The 22,031-nt window shown below is 43.9% G+C and overlaps 1 protein-coding gene across 1 annotated transcript; it reads right to left on the bottom strand.

The window, feature by feature from the left end:
• Position 1: 1 nt before the first annotated feature.
• TARP (TCR gamma alternate reading frame protein) lies at positions 2 to 17,546 on the bottom strand (the record flags this gene model as incomplete). The annotated part of the gene is made up of 5 exons (XM_079538468.1): positions 2 to 141; positions 793 to 864; positions 2,096 to 2,389; positions 7,101 to 7,183; positions 17,062 to 17,546. The coding sequence occupies 5 exons, from the start codon at positions 17,544 to 17,546 to the stop codon at positions 2 to 4; spliced, it is 1,074 nt and encodes a 357-aa protein (XP_079394594.1).
• Positions 17,547 to 22,031: the final 4,485 nt, after the last annotated feature.

The raw sequence follows: 22,031 nt of genomic DNA, 5'->3' as shown, positions 1-22,031 counted from the left end.
TTTACGTTCTCTTTCCCGAGGGCTTAGCTGCATTCCTTGCTCTGTACTTGAAGAAGAAGAAGAGTACGATGACATAGTACATGGAGCTCTTCAGAAGCAGAACAACGTACACCAACTGCGCTGCCTTGTGCGTCAAGTGATCTGCAACAAATGTAAGGCAGAAAATTCCCGTTGAACATCAGTGCTGTGCAACCTCCTAGAAGAAACAGGTAGAGCCAGGTCTGTGTGCTACATTTATGTGGAAATATATGACACAGTGTCTGACTGTCCCCTGAGCAGGCTGCAGATGGAGCAGGTTTCTTAGCGCTAGACTGGCTGCCAGGTTATCATTCCCTGCAATGCAAGAGTGTCTGGCTCTTCCACCATCAATAACACCGTGTTTCCTGGAATCATTTTGCATCAGTTTCTTGACACGAGTGCCCAAAGTATTTCCTAAATCCTCATTCAATCTAAAGGAAAGCTTCTTTGCCAGTTGCTAGTCTGCAGGAGCATCAGCTCAAGTGCTGTGCATTTAACTGTGCTGAGTATTTAAAGCAGTGATGTTTAATGCAGGCTAATAACCTAGAGCAGCAGCCCCAACAACATCTGCAACCAGCTAACAAAGTCCAGCCAGGAGGGCTGCTTTTTATACTCCAAAACATGGTGATTCAGAGTAGCATGGAAGCCTTTTTAAGTTGCAGACCCCAGAATTTAACAGATTTCCTGCAAGCTATTTAAAATGTTCGCGTTGTTCATATTAAGCGATATCTAACTTCCACATTGCTTTCCCCCATTTTAATTCATTGTCATTACCTCTGTTAAAAACTGTGCTGTTTCTAGATTCAGTGCTACAGTTCTTCTGAGGAGAGCTCTCTGAAGAAAGCACTGGAAAGAGAGTTTAAATGACAAAATTGGACTTCAATTTTAACAAAGGTTAACATAGGGCTAAAAAGATTAACAGTGAAATGGAAGTTAGTATTTAAAAAAGTAGGATGTTCAAGACATGTCTGTAGATCAGTTGTCCACCAGTAGGATTCCATCACGGGGGGAATTGAAAGGGACAAATGTTGATCCAGAAGTGAATGAGTGTTTGTTGCCTTAACCCGGGGCTTTGCTTTTGCCCTTTTGTGAATGCCTCTGTTAGGCAGATTTTTGGCAGCAGCTCTTTAATTTCCCAATTGAAGTCAATCTGAGCACCTGGTTGTCACTCACGTTCCCTCTTGTGAATTTGCTGTTCCAGTGGTAGGTTGGTGTCTCTAAAATGACCTCCCTTTCTTGAGCTTTTTTCTTTTTGGGGTTTGTTCTCCGTTATGGTATTTGAATTCATTGAGACGAGGGCTATAAGTACACTGGAAACATACTTTTGTCAGAATATATTCTGAAAGTAATAGCTGTGTATGGCTATATTTTCACAGAGTGGAGCTGTACTCATGTACAGCAAGGTGAGCTCAGGAAAGATTCACCTATCCAGAATAAGCAGCTTTCTCAGTGATGTTACCATGATTCAACCCATTTGTAGGTTTAGACCAGTTATTATAGATTGCTTTTTTTTTCCCTCTGAAACTGTATTGGCTTTCAGATTTTTCCTCACGTAATCAGTTTTCCAGCAATTAAATAATTTCTTTCTTTTTAAAGTGGTTATTACCTCACTGCCACCAGACCATGAATAAGTAACATATTTAAACATTGCTCTACACACCCATCAGCCTTATTTTTACCTCCTGCATTTATTATAGCCATGTCTGATGTCAGAGGGATCGATGCCTCTGCTGTAACACAGCTGTAACACGGTTTTGAAGAAATTCTGCATACTGCCAGGTGAGTCAGTGCAGACCTTTTGGTGCAACCCTGCTTTACACCTGGTGACACTGAAGAACTACAAAGGGGCCTTCGCTTGGCAAACTCAGCACGGGTTGATTTTTTTCTCCTGGAAAAGCTTAGATTGTTTCAGCTGATGAGAACTTTAGTTATGGTGCCTAGGAATGCAGAAGCTTGCAGGAGTAGTAATGTACAGCATTATTTCTGGAATTTTGCTGAAAAATAAAAATTCATTTATAAAAAAAAAAAAAGGAAAGACATAGTAGGTAGAATAAAAAATTTAAAGTGCAGTGCTTACCATGTGTGGGCAGTGAAAAATTTCCACTTTCATGCTCAAAATGGCAAGAATATTTCTTGTTTTTGTCCTCCAGTGGTACAGATAACCAGGAGCTGACTGAGTACTTCTCCTCACCTGGAAACTTCCAGACATCTCCTTTTACTACGTTCTGTGTTACCTCCTTTTCTGCATCATCCATCCATTTCACCCGAACAACTTCTGGGTAGAATTTCTCAAACAGACAAACATACACGAGTTGGTTTTTGTGCTCCTTCTGCAGGATTTCAGAATTCTCTGGTCCAGAATTTCCTTTGTCTGGATTTATTTTTGGAGGGGAAGAGAAATAACAAAATGAAGAGTTGGAATCTTGGAAGTGTACAGCAATAAATCACAGGCGTTCAGAGACAAAATATTTCTTCTCGACGAATACTTTAGCTCTCCAGTTTATTATGAAATACTTAGGATGGGAATAGGGATGGCTCATGTACAAAATACATTTTAGGTAAGCGGATGGATGGATTACAACCCTTGCTATCCTTTATGTAAAAATGAGCTTTCATTTGAGCTGACTCTACTTGACATTTAGACACGGTTTATATGAAATGAATTTAAACTAGTAAATTCTACCACTTGGGTTCCAGTCAAAAACAGTTACAAGACTCTTTTGAATAACTGGGAATAGAAAACAGGACTTCCAATCTTATTTTAAATATGCTATTTCATAGAGAACTAACAGCAAATCAATTGCAAAAGTAGAAGATTCACTTAAAACAGTCTAAACTCAATGTTGCTTATACAACATATAGACTCTTCCAAGTCCAGAGAATGTTGGATAGAAGCTTTCATACTCTGCCACGCGCATGGCGAAACATCATTTGAATTCCAAATTGTTCAGTGAACGCGAATATCTAGACAGCTCTGCTCATGCTTCTCCTCAAGCAGCACATCTGATAGAGAAGTTTTTATCACTGTACATTAAAAACGATCTCTCAAAAGATTTCTTGTGTGCTTTATTAAATTAAATTTTGTCCGGTTAGTCGAAACTTTAGATACGTGTTCAAAAATGTTTGGAGGGTTGTTTTTTTTTTTTTGGGTGGGATTTTATTTTATTTTATTTTATTTTATTTTATTTTATTTTATTTTATTTTGAGAAACATGGTAAGAAGCTGAAATACTGTTGAATATATTCAAAGCCACTCTCCCTTGAAGCTGAGCCAGAAGATGTTAGGGGGCTATGGGGCAGCCTGTATCCCATGGCCTTCCCAGCAGAACTGCTCTCAAACAGAGTCTGCATAGGTCATAGGCAATTATTACATAATAAGTAATGGTTCCAGAAAGAGCTGTGTTCATTTATTTATTTGGGAACAGGAAGTTTTTCCAGTATGCATGAAAATACATTCAATTATGTGTGAATATATAGATAAGCTGCAATTATGTTTAGCAAAAAAAAAAAGTCAAAAACCTGTCAGTGGATTTTGATGTATTTTCAGGCTTATCTGTAAAGTTAATTAAGTCAACAAGCTGGTTTACATTGACTTATCTGTGCACAAGATCCAATACTTTCTGAGGAATATTGAAGTAGTAAATGTGCACTCTACACTCTGCTGCCTTTTTATCTTTAGTTATGCTCTCTCTATGCTGCTTATTTCATCGAACAGTTCTTTTATGCAGGCTTAAAGAGGCAGCCATGTCTTTTTAAAACAATATATCACCATGCAGATGTAACCTGTGCATAATTCTTAAGCCAGTGCATGGCTTTTCTTTTATAAAGCAGGGAGAGTTGGGTTGAAATTTTAATTATCCTTTTTTGGGTGGCCCCACAAAAAATGAGCTGAGAGCACTCAGCTTATAGACAACATCTTGGTTCTGAAGTGTTGGTGATAACATTGCCTATGCTGAGCCTCCCCAGGAAACTTAAGGAAGGAGCCTCCACTCAACCTTCACTCCACAACTTTGCCATTACAAAATGTAAACAAATAAACAACAACGAAACAAACACCAACCCAAAACAAACAGAAAAACAACTTTAAAAGACCTGATGGAAATGAGTTTAAGAGATTTGAGCCAGTGCCAAGTATCTGGTATAACCCACACTGCTGTATTTCCTTACAGAAAATGTTTATGACATTTTGGCCAGAGAAGTATTCCGTTTTATGAACAAAGAGAGTCTATTTATTTAGCTAAAAATCATGTGGAAACTATGAGCTCGATTTCAGTTTTCATTTCTATTCCCAAAGAGTCTTCAGTGAAATGCACTTAAAATTCCATTTCAAGCTGATCTTTGCTATTACTTTTTACAAGATATTGGAATAAACCAAAACTGTTGATTTCTGAGGCATTAACTGAGGTACCACACATCTTTACTTTTTTTCTTTTTTTTTTCCCCAGAGAAATTAATTCTTTTTTAGGGATGCTGAGTTGCTTTTGACCACATGATCCTGAAAGCATTGTTTTTATTTGATTTTATGATATGAAACTGAATGCAAGGTCTGAACCACTCATTTTGAATCCTTTTCCTGATCTCTTTCAAATCCTTCCAAGTTCTCGTTTTGTAACAAATTCTGTGTGTGCTTCTCTATACACTGAAATAAAGATCTCTAAAGATCCATGGGAGCGGAGGTTTGTCAAGCATGTTTTCATCCTCTGTGAGCAAAACCAGCCTGCTTTGGTGATATCAATATGTGTAGGCTGTTTCTCTAGCTGAATCTATTAATGCACAAAAGCTGAAACTCATCACACAGTATTACTCAGCATCCATTTCCAATTTCTGTGAAACACAGATTGTTTTGGGTTAACAACTATAAGGAGGAAATGATGTACTGGAAGGCAACTGGAAGTGTAACTATTAGGATTATTTAAATAACCTTTATTTAGATAAACCATTTAGATAACTATTTAGGTTGTTCTTTTGTATCATGGTGTAACTAAGAATGATTGTGCTTTTTATTAAAAAATTGAGAGGGGAAAATGATTCTTATGCCAAAGATGGTGCACATAAAGAAACGCCTTGGGCTCCTGTTTAACTGAATTAATGAACAGCACTACAGGAAATGTGGGCTGGACAGTCCTGAACAGCCACAGCTCCTCTCAGGCTTGTTGTAGGAGCCCTTACTCATTTTGGATCTAACTCTGCATGCTGAGGTCCATTGCAATATGCTTACACAGGTGTGGGGTCAGGACTGTTGACCTCCTGCTCCTACCCTACTGGCATACAGAGTACTGATGTTAGTGTAGGGTGTCAGTACCAAAATGGCAGCATCACACAAGAATTTCGGTAAATTTGAGATGGATTTTGCTACTGCAAATTCTACATCACTTTTCTGTCATCTGTATTACCTTGTTAGAACAGCATACCACATTCTTTCTCCTCTAGGTTGCCTTAAAAGAAAGAGGTACTCAGTTCACCTTCAGGCCCTTGACATCCTTGTTATTTTTGCTAATGTCATTAGCAGATGTACCTACTAATATTATTAACAAGGATTAGCTCTGCAGTTTTCTTTAGATTGCCTACATCTTCCCTTATTTGTTTCATGCACAACCCTTTCTCCATAACACTGGTCTGGGCTTTCAAATCTAATGGGTTTTGATTCAGAACTTCATGTTCTTCCCCATGAACACACACAAAAAGCAAACACAGAAAAATACTGAGTGCATTTTGATTTAAAAGGGCAGAATATCAATTTAACTGAATTTTAGATGATGTAAGTAAATGTAAGCATAAACAGTATATAAGCAAGATGTATTTTAGTCTATAAAATTGCAAAAAATAATTCTAGCTATTTGACTACTGAACTTCACGCTTTTGATGAAATCATGGTAGATTCCTTGGTAATATTTAGGAGTTGGCATCTAAAGAAATCAAATATTGCTGCTGCAATTTCTGCTGTGTGTTTATTTATTGGAAATATTAATAGATTCTTTGTCTTATTACATCCTAATAAGCTAGCAATGTACTTGTGAGGTGCCAGATCATAAGCAGGAGGTAAATGTAGGCTTTTTATTCTCTTAATTAGTCAGGAACCTTGGCCCTTGTCAAGGAAACTGAATCCTGCAAGTTTTGGTAGACACTTGAAAATCATTTATTTTAAGCTGTAAATACTGATTAAATGGTGACCACCTGATCACCAACTAAGGGCTTTCACTTAATTCACTTAATTCCACTTAACACAAAAAATGTCCCAACATAGATATTTCTATTGAATTATAGTTATGATTTTGCTAGTCTTTCATATAGGAATTGTTTAAAACAATCTTTGATGGATATGCTAGTATAAGGCAATTAATTATTCAGGCTTAAAATATTTGGAAGCAATAGTTCCTCACCCTTGTGCTTCTGTAATAATCTACCTTAGGATTACAGTGTTTAGATCGCCAGTTAATGGGGAAAAAAGAGGATTTTGTCCTCAATGTACCATTCAAATAAATATCTCAGCAGGAATGGCAAGAAAAAGGTGACTTCTTCAAGTATATGTTAATAATGTTAATGTTAATGTTAATAATATGTTAATAAGAAGAGGAGAATTTGGAGGTACTATTTTATTTCCTCTGCCAAAGCGCTGTGTAGATAACAAAAATAATTAAGCACAAATTCTTTCACTTTTACTAGTCTAACTGAAAAAGGACTTCAGCAATTTTCACCATTGCAAACTGTTACTTGAATCTGTACTGAGAAGAGGATTTCTTTTTTTATGTTTAATTCACAACTACTTGATTCTGTTGTTAATGCTTCGGTAATTGGAAGAAAGCATGAGGGCTCTTGAAACTACGCCTGATCATTTTTCACAATATTTCCAAGGAGGAGTTATGCTCATAAGTGATAAAAAAGCAGCTCCTGGGTATATTTGCAATCTTAAACCACTGCATTACAGATCAACAAGACTGACAGAATGACAAGATGAGGGAAACCCACACGGGGACAGTGCTGACCAAAGCTCTAAGCAAGCTGAATGTCCTCCAGGACGCCATAATAATCCATCTGCATGAACACAAAAAACTCCTTTATCTTACGGTAAGGAAAGTAACTTACCTGATACAATGAGCTTTGTACCAGTGCCGAAAACTTTGTAGTAATATCCGTACACGATGGATAAAGTCTTTACAATATCAGATCTGTTATCTTTATATCAAAGAATCTCAGAATAGCTAACGTTGCCCATGGACTCTTGTCCTGACACTGGGTGCCACTGAAAAAAGCCTGACTTCATCTTCTTCACACCCTCCCTTCAGGAATTTACAGATATTGTTGAGATGATCCTGAACCTCCTCTTCACCGGATTGAACAGACCCAACTCTCAGAGCCTTTCCTCCAATCCCTCTATCATCTTCATGGCTCTGTGTTGGACTCTCCCAAATACACCAACGTCCCTCTTGTACTGTGAAGCTCAGAACTGGACAAATCCACAAGTGGGCTCCTTGGTGCTGAGCAGAGAGGAAGGATCCATTCCCTTGACCTGATGGCAATGCTACGCCTAATGCAGCCCAAGATACTGTCAGCCTTCTTTGTGACAAGGGCACATTTAATTTATGAGTAAATATTATTTTATAAAGATAAACAGATTTGATTTAATCAATTTTTAGATCCTAGAACAGCAAAAATAATCAGTAACCTAAAGTAACTAACTAACTAAATACACGGTGTGAAGATTTTGAGGAAATGTTCGTTGCTAAATGGGCAGGGTTCATCTCAACTAATTTCAGTCTTTCAAAACTTTAGATGGATGTAGCAGACTAAGTAATTTCACTCCTTATCTGCTACTTGGAGAAAGCAGCAACAGCAGAATCATAGAATCACAGAATCACAGAATGGCTCGGGGTTGGAAGGGACCTCAAGGATCATCAAGCTCCAGCGCCCCTGCTACAGGCAGAGCCACCAACCTCCACATTTAATACAGGACCAGACTGCCCAGGACCCCGTCCAACCTGGCCTTAAATGCTCCCTTAAAGCACCATAAAATCAGCCCTAGAATCAGCGAACATTATGGTGAGAGCTGAGCAGCACAAACCCCCTGATCAGAATTTTTGTTATCAGAACATGAAGCAAGACCTTAATTAAACATCAAACCTCCCATTACCAATACACCCCATTTTCAGATGAGCAAAATTAGAGTTTCTATCCCAGGTACTTAGTCAAGCCAAACCACAGGCAGGCATCAAACATCTGAACGTTATGTGAAGCAATAAAATTCAATAGAGTATGTCAGTACTTTGGGAAAGGAAAATGAGTGTCTCTACAGTTCAGCACTCTTAATAATAACAACTGATAACATGTAATAAATGATACTAAGAGAGAGAGGGAGAGACAGTAGTCTTTCAGCTGTGCGGGTCTTAAGACAGTTCTGGGCATTCTCCCACTATTTGGCATAGTCAGACTGAGACAAAAATAAGCGTCTTGCTCTTCTTTGCTCTTCCAAGATTGCCAGTCTTTTGGAATGAATTAGACATGTCACAAGAGTGGAATATGCACCATTAAAGATAAAAAAAATGAAATCTTTTATTTCTCTGAACATTATCTTCGCCACATTTAAATTCATCTTTAGGAAGAAAAAAAGGGGTTACTTATATTCTCCACCGGAATAATTGCCTCATTTTTCCCATTTCATATACAAATACAAAACAATGATGTTGTGTTCTGCATCAGAAAATACTGTTTGCAGGTAAAATCCTGCAAAGCATTCTGTTTTAATCCTAGTGGGAGGTAAAGAACCAGAGCACATCACGTAGTCAACATCTAACAGTATGGAAATGCATTTCAGATGTAGTAAGTTTTATTTCACACTCACCTGAAACAATAAGTTTAGTTCCACTTCCAAATATTTTCTCATCACCATAGCACAGTGTGATAATGCTTAGCAATATCTTCTGCACTTCATTTTTCTTTCACAAGCCACAGAGATTATTTCTCTGATTTAGAAGCTGGTGATAATTTGGGCAGCGTAATAACTGAAATTTTAGTATGGACTGAGTGCAATATTTAGAAATACTATGATTTTATTTTATTTTTTCATAGAGAGTAAAATGTCTCAATTTTTAAATGTAGCATTTCCAGAAAAGAAAGTTGTGTCATGCTTACTTACTATGCTTTTGCCCTTTTAGTGCTGGGATGTTTGTAACAAAATCTGCTGCTTCTAGCCTACCTCATTTTCTCTAAAGTAAATTTTAGCTGTTATTTTAATAAGAAATGTGGTCACATTATCATTCCCAAAGGAAAATAAAATTAATTAGTTGGTATTTGTGGATTTAGATGAGGTATCTTGCACAATATTGCTGTGTAAAAATACCTTAGATTATGCTTCATCACACTCTTACTTCAAAGCCAATATTTTACATGCAGAGACCATATTCTAAACTAAAAAAACACCTGGTATGTGTCTAACAAAGTTTGTGGCTGTTCTGAGTGATTATACTGTTCCCTCTTTGGCAAAAATACCTGCCTGTATACAGACAAAATCTAACTGCAAACTGCAGGAAACTGCAACTTTCTTCTGCTTTTTGCAGTTTGGTTTGTTTATACTCACCTTGGTAAGCTCATGTATTTTCTGAGCAAGGCACTGTAGGCACTGCTGGATGGTTTGTACTGACAGTAGCATTCATACTACAGGCTGCACAGTTTTTGAGGAGTCACTGAAGGCAAAGGGAAGCCGGTTGCTTTAGGTACAGCCAGGACCACGACATTTATTCAATTCCTGGCAATTTTTCTTCCCCATTAATTTAGGCTGAATCACATCTATAAACAAGCAAGTTTTGGCATTTCTGACTAGTTGAACTGAGAGCTGTTCTTTTCTCACAATTCATTACTCTTTCCTGGAACAGCACAAGGAACAGCACAAGGATCCACCACAACATTTAAACTTCTACCTCTCCTCGTTTTTCCACCCCCCATCCTCAATAAATATTCAGAAATCTTTCCTGTGATCTCTCTATCCACTAGGTTGATATTCATGCCCACCAACACCCAACTGCAAGCACATTCACAGATTAGAGACAAAATATGACCTATCAGGCAGAAATTATTTTTCCTAAACACTTACATTAACAACTATAATAATCTAACAACACAAATAATGGTGTAAAAATCAGATTGGTATCAATGGTACTTACTTGAGACAATCAGCTTAGTTCCTGTGCCGAAGTATTTGATCCACACGTTACACACTGTGCTTTAGCTTTGCAAAAATCTGAAGTGCTCTCATAACATGAAGTCACTGAAAACAAAAAGCCCTTTTTTACTATTCAAGCCCTGGGAGACTCCTTGAGGGATGGGCTGGCATTGCCTTGTTGGAGGATGTCAGGAATATCAGATTTGCACTCAGTGTTCAGCAGATATATAATTCCCATTAGATCAAATCTTTCTCTAAAAAGGTCCTAAATTGGTCAGATAACCCATCCACTTACAATGATTAAGTGAAGGTATCCTCTTCAATTTTACACGCACAAGTCAGCCCATGGGATTATACATCTTAAGGAACCACATACACTCAGGTGATCACACTGCTCATCCTCAAGGGCGTACTCCACCTCTCATCCAGAATTAAGTACCATCAACTAGTACTAGGATACAATCCAGCACTGGGAGCCACTCTGCGGTCCATTGTGAAGGTGTCCATGTGCTGCATCTGCCATTTCCTGTCCCAGCACGTGTCTATTACCTGTCTGCCTCCTGAACTCGATCCTGACCCTGAAATAACCACTCACAGACATTTTTTCCTGTATCAGCAGGATGATGAAGGCTGTTCCTTTGCTCGCTTGTTCCTTTCAGGACAGCACAGGATAACATCTGAGAAAACCCAGGTACTGTGAGCCAGCCTGCATGCTTAGCTTGACATGTCAAAGGAAAAGTCTGAATACTTCTGGGACACTGTGTGCCCCAATGACTACAAACCAATGTCAAGAAAGTACGGTTTGTGGCTACAGGAAGGAACCAGACTGCAGATGGTTTAAGCAGTTCAGACCAACTTTCTGTTTAAGCAGATTTAAGAGAAACAGTCGTCTACTCTAAACTCTTCTGGGCAGAATTGTTGAATAGGCTGCCCAGTTAAATAAATGGTGGAGTCCCCATCTCTGGAGGTTTCTAAAAGCCATGTGGATGTAGTGCTTAGGGACATGGATCAGTGATGGACTTAGTAGTGCTTGCTGGATGTGAGGACTTCACGATCTTATGGGGCTTTTCCAACTTCAGAAATTCTATTATTTTTATGGCAAGCATAATGCAATACCAGCAGTAACACAGGCAGAGAAAGAAGCTGACCAGTTCTTCCCCAGCTGTTTCTTGAGTCATGCTGTGAAGGATTCCACTGCATCTCATAGTTAGAAACACAGAAAGAAAAGCACTGAGTGCTGCAGAAATACTGTCCAATTCCTCTGTGTGTTTTTGGCTTGCAAGCATTAGTAGGACAAAACTCAACAATAGCACATTTGGACACCAATTAGATACATGAAAGAGTGTCACCAGCATGGAAAAGAGCTGCTTTCTACTGAAGCAATCATAGAATCATGAAGGTTGGCAAAGACTGCTATGATCATCTAGTGCAACTGTCATCCATGCTGACAAACCACGTCCCCAAGTGCCACATCCACCCTCTTGTTGAAAGCTTCCAGGGATGGGGACTCCACCGCTTCCCTGAGCAGCCTGCTCCAACACATCACCACTCCTGCTGAGAAGAAATTTTCCCTAGTACCCAAGCTGAACCACTACAAACAGTTCATGGCTATGCCTGAGGAAAAAGGAAGAGCACCTGCAGTGCTGAGGTTGGGTTATGTTTTAGACGTCCACTGTTTGCTTCAGCCTTGGCACCCTTGGCTTTCTCGAAATCCCGTCTTCTGGAAGCTGACAGCTGTAAAGAGCTGGTCAGCAGTGAGGAAATCCCCCACGTGTTCAGGAGACTCCTCCATGCTGGGGAAGTGAGCTGGGATCTTTCAGATGGTTTGTGGCTGAGCTGCTGGAGGAGTATTGATTGAGGTGATTGTTGGGCTGCTGCCACTGTGAGCATCCCAGTAGGCACAATAGTAGGTAGCAGCATCATCCAGAAGACACCAAGACATCCTCTGGAGACATTCAAGAACTTCTGGGACTCTTCCCTGTGTCACCTGCTCTAAGGAATCTGCTTTAGTAGGGAGGACTGGATGATCTGCAGAGGTCCCTTCCAGCCCTTTATTGTTTGTGATTCTCTGCATCTGGGCAGTGTTTGCTCTGGTCACAGCTGATAGCAGATGGAGTGAGAAGGCTGGGGAATGAGGCAGTAACAATCCTGTGGTTCAGACTGAAGTTGGAGTGGTTGAAGGAGTTTTGTGGCTTGATGGTCTCTGAGCATCTATCACAGTGAGGGTCCCAGTAGGCACAGTAGTAAGTAGCAGCATCATCTGGACTTACATCATTTATTGTAAGAATACACAGATTCCGACTAGAAACTTTATCAACCATGTACTTGTTCCCTTGAAAGCCACTTTCAACTGTAGTTTTCCCTCCTGCAAAGAAGAGTAGCCTCTCTGGAGGTTTATTCTCCTTTTGTTGATACCAGTGTATGACGGTGCTATCAAAACTTCCTGGTAATTTCTTCATTTCACAGAACATACGTGCACTTTTCTGGAACCTGGTGATGGATATAGGACTCTGTATAGGAATTTCCTGTGCAAATCCGTCTGCAAGAGATAAAATGTGTAACTGATGTTATTAGCTGAAATTCAGGGATTAGGAAAGAAGTTAGTGCAGCAAAGGGCACCCCAAGAAGAAAACAAAAGAAAAAGGACTCACAGAACCACACAGTTGTGGCCATAAGAGCAGCTAGCATCAGCATGTTTGGTGCTCCCACTCAGCTGCCGTTGAGACTCAGAGGAGAATGAAAGGGGCCTTGGATGGAGGTTGCACTGAGTGGGAGGAGAAGTCTACAGTGATGTATTTTCTATGCATAACAATACAGGGCTGTAATAACACATCAGCCTGATATTGAGTAAGACCTGCAAATGTTCCTTCAGGTTGGTTAAAGGTTTATCATCACATCTCCTTTTCAGAGAAATGCAACAACTATTGCTCAATCCAAGGACATCAATTTTGCATAAGAGCTACAGAGAAAGGACTGAGAGCAAGAGCAGCTGGGCATCAGGAGCAAGGCTGCCAGATGAGAGGACACCCTGGTGGTCATTGAGTGTGTGCCATCACTCAGAGTGGATGGGAGGTATGTCCTTTTCCATGTGGGGCCCCCTTCAACTGCCCCAGCATGCACACCCATCTCCAGCACAATGAAATGCTCTCTGCCCATGCTGCCCTCTGCTGAAGAGCCGGTAGGTATCAGCGTTCAGCAACGGGCAGCAGCACCGTGAGCGTGTGCCCTGCCTTTGATTGGGAGTGTGGGAGGAAATGCACAGCCACAGGATTTCAGTTTTGAGCCTCAGAAGAAATGCAAACACTTCTTGGAGAGAAAGATTGGAAAACAAAAGCAGAGAGACACGTGGCAATGTGGTGTCATGCTCGTATTGCTGAGAGGATTGGACGACTGCCTCTCTTCCTAGCAAACAGCAACGGCAAAAGCCGTTTCATTTCATGTCAGGACAGGCAGGTAGGTGGCTTCCGTGCATGAGCAAGGAGGAGAGAAGGATGGAAGAGACTTGAAGGAGAAGGGAGAGAGATGCACGCACACAGTCACTCCTTGCATCTGCTGTGTGGGCAACATCAGTCAGTTACAACCACATTTGTGTTAGGGACCGTATGGAGAGAACGTGAGACTAAAACCTGTGGCCAACATCTACCAGGACAGATGAACTGTGTATCAGTCCATTGCTATTCTTCTGCCCACAGAGCAGAAATCTGCTTGGCACCTGGTCGTTCCAAATGATCTGTGGTTGAGCTGCTGAGGAAGTATTTGTTGTGGTGATTGTTTGGCATCTGCCACTGTGAGGGTCCCAGTAGGCACAGTAGTAAGTAGCAGCATCATCTGGAATTACATTTCTTATGGTAAGAGTGCAAAGATTCTGTCCAGAAATAGTTTGAATCCTGTATCTCTGCCTTTGGAAACCCTCATCTGCTGCTACTGTCCCTGATGAAAAGTAGATCATCCTGACTGGAGCTTTATTCTCCTTCTGTTGATACCAGTGTATGACGGTGCTATCAAAATTTCCAGAGAAGTCCTTAAAATGACACTTCAGATCTGCATTTCCTTGTGACGTGGTGATGGATACAGGGCTCTGTATGGGAGTTTCCTGTGCATTTCCATCTAGAATTAGACAAAGAAAAATAAGAAAAAAAAAAAAAGAAAAAGGAAAAGAAAAGCAGAAGAGGAGAAACTGTTATTCATTGGCAGCAATCTACTTGGGAAGACATCTGTGAGGGCACAATCCATGGTTGCCCGTGAGGCAAAAGAAGCTGAAGCACTTACAGGACCAGGCAGTTGCAACCATCAGAGCTGCCAGCAGCAGCATGTCTGCTGCTCCTGCTCTGCTGCTGTTGAGACTGAGAGATGTGGGGCCCCGGATGGGGACACACTGAGTGGGAGGAGAAGTCACCAGCAGTGTTTTTTCTGTGCATAACAACACGGGGCTGTGCTTGTCAAGAAGCTGCAGCAACCTGGGAAAGGAGCAAGAGCAGAGAATGCTGAGGCTGTTGAGAAGATGGGGGTCCTGTCTGCTTTTCAGAGAAATGCACAGAACCGCTGCTCCCTGCAAGGACTGCAAGGCACGAGGGCACATTCAGCACGAGCAGCGTTCAGAGCCTTGCAAAACCACCACTATGGCAATCTCTGCGTGGCTGAAGGTCCAGTCTCTCCAGTGCACTACCTCACAGGATGTTGTGCCTGAGGCTTCTAATCAAATGCAGTACTCAGTTCTGGAGCTAACTGACAGACAAATGCCAGCTTTGCTCCGCATGGTGAAAAGAGGCTTTGACCATAGACTAATTCTTAGAACTCCGTGCACTGTGCTCAAAGGGCTCCTTGGAGAGCAGGCCCACGGAAGAAGAGTGAAGTTCTGTCTGGATGCATCAGGTGAGAACTTGACACAATGAAATTGAGCCGTCGGTGCTGCAGAAGGAGCTGGTAGTACCTGCAGTGACAGCAGAGAAAGAATGAAGGAGGATCTAGAAGACCATGTAGCTTTCTCTCATTGCTTTGCTTGTGTGCCTCCGTTCAAGTGAGAGCCTGCAGGAGATAGAGATAAGTTTCTCTGCTGTACAGCTTTCAATGAAGAAGGGAAATTTCCAACTACTCGTTGCCCACAGGCACACAGTCTGTGCCCACTGTCAGCTGAGCGCTCTGAGTACAGTCAGTTCTTTGCCATATCTGCAAAGTCACCGGTTTTTATCCTGAAGTGACTAAGACTGTTCAGTTTCTGCATGTTACAGCTATGTGTAAGTACAGAAGAAGTATTCTGAGAGTTAGTTAAGATAATTCATTTAGCATTTGCCATGTTAATCTTCTGCTTTTGCTCTCCTGCTGCAGAAAATCACCAGAGAAAGGTGGCATAAAAAGAATCTGCATCTGGCAGGAGTTGAGAGCTTGAGGTTCAGAGTGCCAGATGCCTTTTTGTACGGCTTATCTTTGCCCATCTAATGCTGTGTAGCCTTGGTAATACCAATATGCACAGTGATAAGTACCGGTATCCCTCCGGGTTGCTTTCTCTATTTTCAAAACACTGTTGGAAGGATTTTTCTGCACTTGAAATTTCAATCCGTCCTTGCTGTCATCGAAGGTAGGTGAGGATCCATACACGTACAGTATCCTCTTGGGTGGCTCCCCGGGAAGCTGCCTGTACCAGTGCACAGTGGTTTCACTGCTCAGCTGGCACGTCATGGTGACTGGGCTGCCCTCCACCAGCCTGCGCTCTGCTGGGCTTTGCACCGGTGCAGCCTGTGCATCCCCACCTGCAAGGGAACAGGGAGAAACTGCACGTAGGCCAGGAGCCACCAAGCTCTGGAGCAGGGACTGTGTTCTCCATGCACAGGAGGGAGAGGAGAAAGGAAACGGCACTTACGGGACCAAAGGGAAGACACAACGAGTAAGGGAAGCAACAGCATGCTGTCTGCAAGAGTGAGATGTAGAGCTGAGGCAGGGGAGACGTGTTATAAAGCCATCCAGGTGGAGAAGGCATCAGCAGCTGGGAGGAGGAAGTGACGCGTGGCTCCTCCGATGGAAGGTCTTCAGCTCATTGCCAGGGAGTGCGTGTTTGTGTGCGGGAAACTCACTGGCAAATGAAACCCCATCAGTAACACTGTAGACAGGACCTAAAATATTCAATCCAGCAACTCTTTGGTGTGCATATATCTGTCTGTCTGTCTGTCTGTCTGTCTATCTGCTACATTCCATTTCATCTTACCCATCAATCTTGCTAAGCACACATGCAGAAAGCAGGGTTGTTCAGCTGTGCCCTTCCCCAGGTCACTCTGCTCTCCTCAGACCCCCAGGGCTATCCAAGAAGCATCTTTCATCAGCCCTGCCTAGAAAGTGCTGCCTGCTTTTGTAGCACAAATGGACCAGGTCATGGTGAACTCCTGACTTCCTCATGCTTGGGACAACTCCGTGGGCCTCCTCAGCCACCTGCACCAGCCCTGCATGTTGTTTGTCTCCACAAACAGCACCCCTACCACCGCATGTTCTTTCCAGAGTTGTTTCCCCTTCTCTGACTAAGAGAGTGAATCTGCTCTGGATCTTCTCCAGGTCTCTGTCACTGCAGCATGCACTACAGACCTCACGTCAGGACACGTTCTGTAAACTCCTACTGCCACTTTCCTTGTGACAGATCCATCATTTTGCATCCAGTCCTTCAGTGCTGCCATTCCAGCGGCAAAAAAGTGAACATTAGGGGCAGGACGGCTGCTGGTAGGGAGAGGAAATGATGGACTCATCTTGGAATTCCCTCCTCTGCTGAAGCCTGTGGGGACGCCTTGAAGGCTGAGAGATGGGGGCAGGAAGGCAGCTGTGTTTCTCGGCACTTGTATCAAAGTGTGCTGCTCAGGTTGCAGCCAGCTTTCTGTAAGGGCTGCCTGCAGGCTGCTCCTGCTGTGAGACTCCCAGTAGGCACAGTAGTAGGTACCTTCATCTCCATCCTGTATGTTCTTAACTGAGAGAGTGCAGATATTATTGTCACGTTTATAAGACGAATATTTGTTCCTATAGGATTCTGAATCATATGAAACTTGTGATTTTGCTGTCACAAAAAGGAGCCATTCAGGAGCTCTGGCAGGCAGTTGTCGGTACCAGTGGATGTAGGCAGCCTGGAAGTTAGCTATGCCCTCAGCTTTGCACTCAATAGTCACAGTTCTGGATCTCTTTCTGGTAACAGATGGTGGACTCTGTTGCAGCAGCACTTGTGCATGTCCGTGTATCAGAAGGAGAGAAAAGGCAGCAAGCACTGCCAGCCTGCTGCCCGCAGGTGTACGCAGGACAGCCTGCTGCTGCTGCTGCAAGTGGAGCCGCCACGGGGAGGGGAATGGATGCAACCAGGCTTCAGCCAGGGCCAGAAGTGGCAGCAGCAGCAGCAGCAGCAGCAGCATTCTTCTCGTGGTGCCTGCGTGCTGTGCCCCAGAGAAAGCCCCCAGCTCTGTGGCAGGGACAGGGGCTGTGCCTGAGGGCAGGATGTGACTCACTGGCGGCCACCCAGAGAGGGGCCCTGCGCAGCCAGCAGGTGATGCTGTGAGAAAGCAGCACAACAGAGGGACCTTCTAGGCTGGGCCAAACGGTACAAGAAACGCAACCGTTTTAGAGCCCACGTAGGATGTGCCTAGAATAAAGATGCAGAGGGAAGGTCCCACAAGTTGTCTGCATTGTAACGTCTCGTTCAGGAAGCAGAGCGTGTCTTTGTGCAGGTTCCCCATGGCTCTGTGCTGCTGTGCATCCCATCTGGCACAGTAGTAGGTAGCAGCGTCTTGTGCAGTGAGTCTGCCCACTGTCAGGGTGCACTGGGACTTGGCGAGGTCCTTCTCGATGCTGAATTTGCCCTCATCGGACTCATTCTCAAGGAACAGCCTGGTTGCCATGTAGGCAATGCGCCGGGGAGCTGCCCCAGGCCTCCTGCGGTACCAGTGAATGAAGACTCTGTCAAAGCTGGAGATGGAGATGCGGCAGGTGATGAGCACCGTTTTGCTTTCAGGCTTGGTGATGGACACTGGACTTTGCTGCAGGGCTTGTGCAGAGCCACCTGAGGGGAAGCAAGAGAGAAACCGGGCAGCCAGAGCTGGAGCAGCAGAGGTTCCCGCTGTTCACGCAGGCAGCGGGGTGAGCAGGGCACGTACAGGAGAAACCAGCTGCCAGCATGAGAGCTGTCAGCAGCCACATGGTTGCTGCTCTCCTTCGGGCTTCCCTGCGTGGACAGCCGCAGTCTCACGCTCGAGAGGTCCCACAGCAGATCCGAGCAGTGGAAACCACTTCTTTCTGTGATTCCCAATGAGGCTGCTCTACCTGCCGATAGGATCAGGAAGCATTTGCAGCCATTTCCGCAAGAGCAGCCCCGGCAGACAGCTGGGCTTAAACCGGACCGTGCCTCTTCCCAGTGCCGCCTCCTTTGCCTTCCCCCCCTCGCAGGCGGGCTGCCCACAGCAGCCGCACAGCCCCGTGTGCTGTTTGTCACGTCCTGCCTCTGCTGAGCTGCCCAGACAGGCAGCAGGGCGGCAGCAGGGGAGGGCTGCAGCCCCTGCCCCAGTGAGAGCGCAGCCAAGGAGTGTGCTGGCTGCTGGGGCTTCTGCAGGGCTGTGGGCTGCCCGTAAGCACAGTCATAGGTCGCTTCCTGTGCCTTTGCAACTTCTCACTGTACAGATGGGTCTGCCTGCTTGGGGCCAGCCCAGGATGCTTTTCTGTAAGACTCATCAGAGAGGACGGGCTCTGTCAATCCCGTGTAGAGAACTTACTGGAGGAGGCAGCTGGATCAGCCCGGAGAAGAGAAAGCTGTGGGGAAGTTTCATTGTTGCCTTCCATTATTTGAAAGGAGCATCTAAACAGGGGGGAAAGGGCTGTTTATGAGGGTGGATGGTGATAGGACAAGGGGAATGGTTTTAAAGTGAGACAGGGGAGGTTTAGGTTGGATATTAGAGGAAGTTTTTCATCAGAGGCTGGTGAGGCACTGGCACAGGTTGCCCAAGGAGGCTGTGGATGCCCCATCCCTGCAGGCATTCAAGGCCAGGCTGGATGTGGCTCTGGGCAGCCTGGGCTGCTGGTTGGTGACCCTGCACACAGCAGGGGGTTGGAACTGGATGAGCATTGTGGTCCTTTTCATCCCAGGCCATTTTATGATTCTGTGATTCTATAAAACCAAAGTGCAACACTGTATGGGAAATGTTGAGTCACTGCCTGAATCTCTGATTGATCACCTGAGGCAAGCACTGAGTGAGGCACAGGAGCCCAGGTGAAGGCGGTTCAGCTGTGTGAGCAGAAGGGGTTGAGCCTTGCTGCACCCCTCCTAGACCCCATTTGAGGGCTGACTGCTGGTGAGGAGCGATCTTTTTCTGGAGATTGCTCTTTTTGGCATTTTTCCGTGAGCCTGGGACACGTGTGAGCCTTTTCATTTATTTCTGATTTTCCCCTTCTTTCTGGTTGTATGACCTGTAAATTACTAAGTTAACCATGCCAGTCTGTTCATTGTTTATTTGTTGATTGTACAAATGCTGATGGCCAAGGAGGCTGTGGATGCCCCATCCCTGCAGGCATTCAAGGCCAGGCTGGATGTGGCTCTGGGCAGCCTGGGCTGCTGCTTGGTGACCCTGCTACTCAAGCCATTATTTTCCCAGCACTACGAATTTATCCAAGACGCTCCCCATTTCTGCCTCTAATCTGATTGCAGTTTCTCATGCCAAGTCTGTCTTTTCAACTCTGTGGGATTCTGTGCACGCTCAAATTCTTGGGGACAATCTACACCTGGGCACTTTTCTTTCAACCTGGCTTGTCTCTGGTTCCTCACAGCTTCCTCTGCATAAAAGACAGAGTTGCTATGAGACTCAACAAATCAACCACATTGTACTAACAGTTCTGGGTTGTTTGTTCCTACAAAAACAAAACTGTATTGAGGTTTCCCTCTTATGTGGGATGAAGTCATCAAGTCTCGGAGTGGCTTAACCTAGCTCCATGCATCTCGCAGCCTTAAGTGGCACCGCTCGCCTGTTAGGAATGAGTTTTCTCAAGGAAAAGCAGACTTTGGGTGGCTTCATCCAGCTCAGTGCAGAGTACTCTCAAAGCACTGAGTGCTCACGGTGTCTGCAAGTCCCAGGGGAGTCCCAAGAGTGAGGTCTAGCTCCCTCCAGCAGCAAGAGTTACGTTCCTAACACAAAGCGTGAGAAAAGGGCTTGCCAGAAGAGCATTAGGACAACAGCTGATCGATTTCTGATCAAGGTCTTGCCTTCCATAACCATTAGATTTTTATAAGCCTTGCTGCTGTTTTCCTGCCTTAAGGGCCAAACAGTTGGTAGTGAAAAGCTGGTGCTGTTGGAAACAATGCATGTGGTCTGGTGAGAAGGGGAAAACATGTAAGTTCAATTTATGGCTGCCCAAAGAAGTGCAAGATGAGCAGGAGTGCTGTGCTGGCCTTGATCCTGCCCGTTGCTGCTTCAGGGCATCCAGGCACCAGGAGCTTGCAGGAAGTTGCACTGCTGCAGTGCACGTTCAGGTTTTCCTTCCTGCTCTGTCTGGCAGGTGCAGACAAACACAGGGGAAGCCTGGAGTTCTTGCTATTCCAGGTCTTACCAATATCCACCTTCTGACACAAAGAGCAATTTTTTGTCCCTAAATCTTTGCTTTGTAAAACGAGCACGTGATGAAACTGCAACTTGCTCTTGCTGACTGCTTTGCCCAGAAAACCCAAACCTATGTACCACTGAGCAACTTCAGGAGCTCTGCCTTTCTCTGCCCCTGATTACAGTTAGCCATCAAGACTTTTCAGCAGAGCTCCCCTTTCCTGGGAAAGTCTCTGATGCCATATGGCTCATCTTTTCCTGTGTCAGCAGAGGATGATGAAGGCTGTTCCTTTGCACGCTTGTTCCTTTCAGCACAGCACAGGATAACATCTGAGAAAACCCAGGTACTGTGAGCCAGCCTGCATGCTTAGCTTGACATGTCAAAGGAAAAGTCTGAATACTTCTGGGACACTGTGTGCCCTAATGACTACAAAGCAATGTGGACTAAGAAAGTACAAAAGCTTTGTGTCTGCAGAGAGGAACCAGACTGTGGATGGTGTAAGCAGATGTAAGAGAAACAGCCATCTACTCTAAATTGCAGAATTGTTGAACAGGCTGCCCAGTGAAATAAATGGTGGAGTCCCCATCTCTGGAGGGAGTTAAAGGCCATGAGGGACACGGACTAGTACTGGAATTAGTAGTGCTAGATGGATGGGTGGACTTGATGACCTTCTGTTGCTTTTCCAACATAAGACATTCTATTATTTTTATGGAAAAAGTGATGCAATACCAGCAGTAACATAGGCAGAGAAAGAAGCTGTCCAGTTCTTCCATGGCTGTGTCCCGAGTCACGCTGTGAAGGATGCCATTGCCACCTTGGCTGTTCTTGCAGGGACTGGATTGTGTCCACAGCAGTGTGTAGATGGGAGGTCTCATAGTCGGAAACACAGAAAGCAAAGCACTGTGTGCTGCAGAAAGATTGTCCAGCTCCTCTGTCTGTCTTTGGCTTGCAAGCATTAGCAGGACAAAATTCAGCAATAGCCATGGCCAGTTTGGACACCATGAAATTGTGTCACTTGTTCAGCCACCAGGCTCACATTCTTCAACGAGTCGCAGTTCAAAGATGAAAGTGTGCAGGGTCTCAGTTGTACCACAGTAAAGGAAAATACTAAAGAAAGGCTTGATGATAAGGAAAGACTGCTGTGGGTTATTTTCGTAGCCATGAGGGTCAACATGAACACTGAATCAGAAGCTTCGAGGCACACATTGCTTAAAGGCATAAATATGGAAAGGTGCTCTTAGAGGAGGAAAGCTCTTTTTGTTGGGACTCGCTTTGGCATCGCAGCATCCGCCCTTCTGTAGTGATTCAGATGTGTTGTT

The sequence above is a fragment of the Tetrao urogallus genome, assembly GCF_951394365.1.
Source record: "Tetrao urogallus genome assembly, chromosome: 7".
NCBI classification, from domain to species: Eukaryota; Metazoa; Chordata; class Aves; order Galliformes; family Phasianidae; genus Tetrao; species Tetrao urogallus.
Note: the sequence above shows the minus strand (reverse complement) of the source record. Positions and strands in the feature narration are given on the sequence as shown.